This window comes from Sinocyclocheilus anshuiensis, unplaced genomic scaffold (assembly GCF_001515605.1).
Source record: "Sinocyclocheilus anshuiensis isolate Anshui unplaced genomic scaffold, SAMN03320099.WGS_v1.1 scaffold772, whole genome shotgun sequence".
Taxonomy (NCBI): Eukaryota; Metazoa; Chordata; class Actinopteri; order Cypriniformes; family Cyprinidae; genus Sinocyclocheilus; species Sinocyclocheilus anshuiensis.
In genome coordinates, this window is record NW_015558592.1 from 370925 (window position 1) to 378124 (window position 7200).

At 38.1% G+C, this 7200-nt stretch overlaps 1 protein-coding gene across 2 annotated transcripts in view; it reads right to left on the minus strand.

The window, feature by feature from the left end:
- Positions 1 to 7200, minus strand: part of LOC107679997 (zinc finger MYM-type protein 4-like) — a 31512-nt gene that overhangs the window by 15007 nt on the left and 9305 nt on the right. For both annotated transcript variants that reach the window (XM_016475734.1, XM_016475735.1), the window contains exons 8-13: positions 5627 to 6044; positions 4524 to 4686; positions 1972 to 2178; positions 1581 to 1728; positions 1156 to 1271; positions 541 to 882 (exon numbers count right to left, since the gene is read on the minus strand). In XM_016475734.1, the coding sequence (XP_016331220.1) occupies positions 541 to 882; positions 1156 to 1271; positions 1581 to 1728; positions 1972 to 2178; positions 4524 to 4686; positions 5627 to 6044 (1394 nt within the window). The remainder of the gene's footprint in view (positions 1 to 540; positions 883 to 1155; positions 1272 to 1580; positions 1729 to 1971; positions 2179 to 4523; positions 4687 to 5626; positions 6045 to 7200) is intronic.

Genomic DNA, 7200 nt, shown 5'->3' on the forward strand with positions numbered 1-7200 from the left:
ACTGTATGCGTGTGTGTGTGTGCGTGTGTATGTGTATGTTAGACTAGTTTAAGTGTTTATGTAGTATGTTAGACTAGTTTAAGTGTTTATGTAGTATGTTAGACTAGTTTAAGTGTTTATGTAGTATGTTAGACTAGTTTAAGTGTTTATGTAGTATGTTAGACTAGTTTAAGTGTTTATGTAGTATGTTAGACTAGTTTAAGTGTTTATGTAGTATGTTAGACTAGTTTAAGTGTTTATGTAGTTAATAAAGTCTTACTTGTATCACACTTGACGTTCTTAGAATTGACAAACAGTTGACCCTGAGAGGTCAAGTAAATACTTACAGCGGATCTAAATATTTATAATTAATTATAACTAGTTATGATTAATTATTCATATTTCCCCTTGAGCTGATTCGCTACACTTGTTATTACAGAGGTGTTGTATAAAAGTAACATCACGCTTGCAATTGCGCTGTTGTTCTGAGTATCAGTACGGCTGTGATTCAGCCACCGATTCAGTCACTCTCGCTCATGTGACTGTTTTTGGAAGCCGTACCTTGAACTGGAAAACCTCAGGTTTTGAGCTGAACTGATTCTGGCACTGTTTGCACGTCAGCCGTACTGTGTCAGAGGACAAGGGAGGCTTGATTGGCCATTGCTGCTGGGTGTCTTGTGAGTTAACCACACTAGGAGCTGGCACGTAAGTTGGAACCGGATTTTGATTGGATGGTGTTACAAAAGGTGGGGGAGGGTTGTGATTTGGACCAGGAACACTGGATGAAGTTTGAGTGGGCTGGAGATGGTCGGTGGTGGGTCGAGGTGGTGCAGTGCTCGGAGGCTGAGGTCCATTTGAGTTTCCATTCATCTGGTTATGAGGTACAGATGCATTCAGTTTCTCCTATAGAGAAAAAAAAAAAGGAAAATTCACATCTGATTTACTAAGACCAATATAATTGTGTGGAGGAACGGGAGCAAATTAAGCTTTACACCTGTAAACGAGCAGGTGTATAGACTACACAAACTAACAATCTAATAATTCTTTTAACAACAAGGAACATGAGTATATATAATACTGTGGATGGAAACAATGCCCATCACATCACATTTATAAAAACATTTGTAAAAAAAAATAACAATAAAGTACTGGAAATAGAGACAAACAATGCAACACCTGGAATTTGCCCACACAATCTAATGAGCAGAAGTTCCTGATGGACCCATCAGAAATGGCAAGGTGATACTGAGGAACGGCTACCTTCTTGCAAGTTGTGCATGGGAAAGAGGTGCCTAAAGAGCAGAGCAAGACAGATTAGCACAAAAAAACACTTTTTAGGTGAATCTCATAAAACCTCATCAAGAATAAGTCACACACTGACCACAGTGCAATTTAAAAAAAAAAAAAAATATATATATATATATTTTTTTTTTTTAATAATTAATTTAACTTTGAAATCATTTATGAAATTGTTTTGAATCATTTATATTTTTACTAAAACAAAGTATTTTTTTAGACACTGGAGACAACTGATTGACGATTTTTTATAATTGAAAAAAAAAAAATTAAGTTATGAAATAGCTTACATTTCAAATATTTACCTGTCAAACTGGGAGATGCTTGACTCAAGGCCACACATCTTTGAGAGCAGAAGAATTCTGTGACACCCTGTATGTTTGTCCCTTCCATCATGTGTTCAATATTTTTGATGTCTTGGCAGTAGGGACAGTGAAGCCTCTTGCCACTTTTCTGCAACACAGTGAGAAAGACAACAGCTTTAAATCCACAAAATGATTTTGTTTTTAAAACATGTATTTGGCCTTTTCACTTCTATTGACTGCAAAGTTATAGCAGAAAGGAAATGGGATCGGGAGACAAGTCAAATTCAAATCTGCATATCCCACTGGACGTAAAAATGAATGAATCAGACCATGAATAACAAACACAGCTTGAGCAGAGAACAGCAAGTTCATTCGGGTTATGTTGGGGTACCTGTTTGTAATTGGCGATGCATTCGGTGCGGCAGAACTTTTTAATACTATCTTCTATCTGAACCAGGTGATAGTTTCCTGAGGCTGTACAGTTGCCACAGTTCTCGCAGTAGCTCATGTAGAGGTTTCTGGAGGATCTGAAGCATGCAAAGCATTCATCGCTGCACAGCTTGTGCACAGCACCCAGATGAGTCACCTCATGCTGAATCTGTAAAGCAAAGAAAAACAGTGCATTTCTTAAACACAGCATTTCACTGAATGGATTCCAGGCTGCATTGACATTCTATGACCTTGCAGTGGGCTAAAGAGATATTTACACAAGAATTGCGTGACAGTGTTTAGCATCTCGCATTAAGTGTAGAGTTAAGACAGCATGTCACGTTAGAGTCAGAGGACAATTATATATTTCTTTCTTCTTGCCGCTGGAGTTTTCCTTTCATTCTCGCGAATGTGTATGTTCCTCCAGACGCGTGTGTGAGCACAGCGCTGCAACAGCTGGCTGAACAAATAACTGAAATGGAGCGAAGGTACCCAGATCTTCAATAGATCACTGAAGCTGTGTGTATTCCTCTCCTACTTCAAACGCTCCACTATCATTCCGGTCCCCCCCAAAAAAACTGGACTTAACGACTACAGACGCTCTCACGTCTGTGGTCATGAAGTCTTTTGAGAGACTGGTGTTGGCCTATCTGAAAGACATCACTGGACCCTTGCTGGATCCTCTTCAGTTTGGCTACAGAGCAAACTGGTCTGTGGATAATGCAGTCAACATGGGACTGCATTATATTCTGCAACACCTTGATAGACCTGGGACTTACGCAAGGATCTTGTTCGTAGACTTCAGTTTGGCCTTCCATACCATCATGTCTGACCTTCTCTCAGACAAACTGACCCAGCTCTCCATGCCCACCTCCATCTGCCAGTGGATCACCAGCTTCCTGACAGACAGGCAGCAGCTAGTGAAGCTGGGCAAACTCACATCCAAGACTCTCACGATCAGCACTGGTGCCCCCCAGGGATGTGTGCTCTCCCCACTGCTCTTCTCCCTGTATAACAAATGACTGCACCTCAAAAGACCCCCCTGTCAAGCTCCTGAAATTTGATAGATGACACTACCATCTACACACTACCATCATACACAACAGAGATGAGTCTGCTCACAGACAGGTGGTTAAAGAGATGGCTGTCTGGTGCAGTCACAACAACCTGGAGCTGAACACGCTCAACCCCCCCACCATCATGATCAGCACTGTAGCAACAGTACATTCATTCAGATTCATCTCTCGGGAACTGAAGGGGGGCACTCACATACTAAAAAAGGCCCAGCAGAGGCTGTACTTCACCAACTGAAGAAATTCAACCTGCCACAGGAGCTGCTGAAACAGTTCTACTTGGCCATCACTGAGTCCGTCCTGTGTTTATCTATAACTGTCTGGTTTGGCTCAGCTACCAAATCAGACATCAAGAGACTACAACGGACAGTCAGGACTGCTGAGAAGATTATTGGTTCCCCCCAGTCCAACCTCCAAGATCTTTACACCTCCAGAATGAGGAAAAGGGCTAAAAAAAAAATCACTTTGGACCCCACACACCCAGCCCACTCTCTCTTTCAACTGTTTCCCTCTGGTCGGCGCTACAAAGCACCGACCACCAGAACAGCCAGGCACATGAACAGTTTTTTCCCCACAGGCTATATTCATCCTGAACAATTAAAACTTTCATATCTATACATTGACCATTGTAACTGACACATTTATAGGCCTACATAGCATCTGAAAATTGTACATTTGTAAACTACATAAACTGTACACTTGTAAATAACATATCTGCACATTCATTAAAACAATTGTTTTTTTCTCTATATTTCTACTTCTGTATTATATCACATTCTTTAATTTTCTGTTTTTCTTATATTAGTGTTACATTTCATCTCTAATGTTTAATTCCTATGTATGTCTGCACTATCATGTATGTTTGCACTATGTCTGTACTTTCTTCTGCACTGGAAGCTCCTGTACCCAAGACAAATTCCTTGTGTGTGTAAACATACTTAGCAAGACAGCTCTTTCTGATTTCTGATATATGGCTTATTTTACCTTCTATGGTTTATTTATACTTCTCTGGTGAGATTTTTAAAATGAACATACTCAGTACATTTATGATTGTTAAGGTGGTAAATCTAAACTATTAAAAAAAACTCTTGGCTTCTCAAAAGCTTATCAAATTGTGCAAGAGGCTCAATTAGCTCATAATGCAAGATAATGGCGCAAAAAAGCATTTTTAAGATAATTGCCCCCTCAGGCATGATTACACCATGTTGAGGGCCGTAATTCTCCCATGTCTTTTTTTAACTGTTTGTGAAAATAACAGCTTGTACTCTTTATTCGGAAAACTGAATGCATTTCATAATAGTATACTTACAAATAGCCTACTTCACAATCTGCATTTATCAAAAACAATCCAACCCATAAGGGAGTAACAAATTATGCAAAAATCAAAACAACAAAATGTTTGTTTCATCTAAATTTACATCGTGAATAATGTAAGCCTTACCTCTTTGACCAACTTACACACGCCACATTGTGTATATAGATCTGGAGGTGAATCTTCATATCTGTTTTTATAAATACTTAGGCAAGCTTGGCTGCAGAATTCCTTTAGTGTGTTCATAGAGCCCACGGGGATTGTTATCAAGTCCTTTAAATTGACAATGACCCTTTGAAACAAAGATATTATAAAAAATGATCACATACCATTTGTATAATTGCATTAAATTACGCATAACCAAATATTTGAAACATTATCAAGATTATATAATCAATTTCCAAATTTTTTCTAGGTAGCTGTTCTGTCTTAAAGTGGAAAAAAAATAAGTTTCTGTCACTATTTATTCACTTTTTTTTTTTTCATTCCAAATTCAAATTTTTTTCAATGGAACATAATAGTAATTGTTTAGATTTTCTCAGCTGTTGTATTCCACACAACATGATCTCCAAAAATGACTATGGATCACTATGGGTCAGATTTTACTAAAAGCTTGCATTACTGCAAGCTCTCTTTTGGCATTAAAAAAAACTACTGTCAGGATTTACTAATGAAAAAACAGCAACGAAAAGGCTTGGACACGATTTTTTTTATTTTTGCAGCTGACCTTATTGCATGTGCATTTGTAGGAGTGTCCCTTTTAATTAATGGGAGGAGAGTATTTAAATAAATCATGCAATGTGATTTACTAAGGTGATTTACTTAAGGTTAAAGCCCTGCTCTTGGGAGTTTGCGATGGTCATTATGAAAATAAGCTGGCTGTGTTTATTAATTTGCACATTGTCAGAAGGTCACCTGCAGAACTTTCCACTCCCATTGGCCTTTTTATGGAATTGGGAGATGCATTTGCTCCGTTTAGTAAAGCTGGCCCTATATGTTTTCATTGTACGGAAAAGAGCAACTTAGATTTTTTGATTAACTTCATTTGTGTCCCACAGAAGAAAGACAATAGGTTTGGAACAACATGAGGGTGAGTAAATAACAAATAACAATTTTAGGGTAAACTATTCCTTTAACACTTTTTTTCAGTTATCTATACAATTAATAAAGTGACAGAAGATGGATTCATTATATAGTAAACAACAAAGTATATATAAATCATTAGAACTCACTTAAGGCAGAGGTGGCAGGTTTTCTTAGGGGCAATAATGGGGGTAAACTGAACTGAAGGTAAACTGAAACTAGTTAGACACACGGTGGAGCAAAACAGCTGGTTGGAGCCTTTTCGCTGGAATGCCGTTTGACCTTTCTGGAGGACTTTAGAACAGCCTGAGCAGCAGATCCTCACTGTGGGTGGAGGAGCATGGACCTGGGGTGGCTGGGGAGGAGGCTGTAGGTGAGTTTGGGGCATCATGGGCGGCTGCATTCGGGAGTGAGTCTGGATTTGAGGATACATCTGGGTCTTGGGCTGCAGCCGGAGCTGAAGCTGAGTTTGGGATTGCACTGGCAGAAGTAAAGTAGTTCCTCTGAGTGTAGCAGCATTATGGGACATTACTGAGAATGAAGATGCATGGGAGGATGCCATAGATGCTGTATGAAATAACAAAAGTTAAGTTTGATTAATTTCTAAAAACTGATTCAAAACTCATTTCTATGCACATAAATGTTTTAGAAAGAATACGTACACTATCTTTGAAAAGACTGGGGAGAGTATGATTTTTTTTAAAGAGTAAGAGATTTTTATGTTTACTAAGGCTGCATTTAATTGATCGAAAAATATAGTAATATTCTGAAATACCGTTACAATTTTAACTCTATGCTATTGTAATTATCAGCAGCAAGTCTTCAGTGTCACACGATCCTTCAAGTAACATTTCTAATTATTATCACGGTTGAAAACTGCTTTGCTGCTTAATATTATGGTGGACAACCATGATAAAGATTTTTCAGTATTCTTTGATTGAAAGTTCAAAAGAACAGCATTTATTTCTAACAGAAATCAAACATTATGATATAACATTATAAATCCATTCACCGTCACTTTTGAGCAATTTAATGCACCCTTGCAAAATAAAAGTATTAATTTCTTAAAAAAAAAAAAAAATGTACCCAGTATAGGTAAATATTTTTGATTATTACATGACTTGATTTTTTTTAGAACATTTTACTTGCATCTTGAAAGTTGTTTCATTAAACATTTGCTTTAGATATTAATCTATTTTGCTTTAAAGGGGTCATATGATGCTGCTAAAAAGAACATTATTTTGTGTATTTGGTGTAATGAAATGTGTTTATGCGGTTTAAAGTTTAAAAAACATTATTTTCCTCTATGCCCCGCCTTTTTGAAACGCGTCGATTTTTACAAAGCTCATCGGTCTGAAAAAGTGAGGTGTGCTGTGATTGGCCAGCTATCCAGTGCGTTGTGATTGGCCGAATACCTCAAGCGTGTGTCGGAAATGTTACGCCCCTCACATACTGTTGATGCCGTGTCCGGCCGGAGCAACGAGACAAAAACATTAAAACCCATTACAAACGAGCCATTTGTTGCATCCAGTGGGGACATAATTACTGATTATAATGACTTATACTGTCTTTTTACGAGTTGCATTGCATCGCGCCGCGTAAACATAAAACCCTGTCTGCATTTGTGATCGGAGAAATGACAAACAACAAATGCTACTCTACACTGCCCAAAACTCGCGTTTGAATCATCAGTGGCAAATCCTTTAAATGAAAACGTACTTAC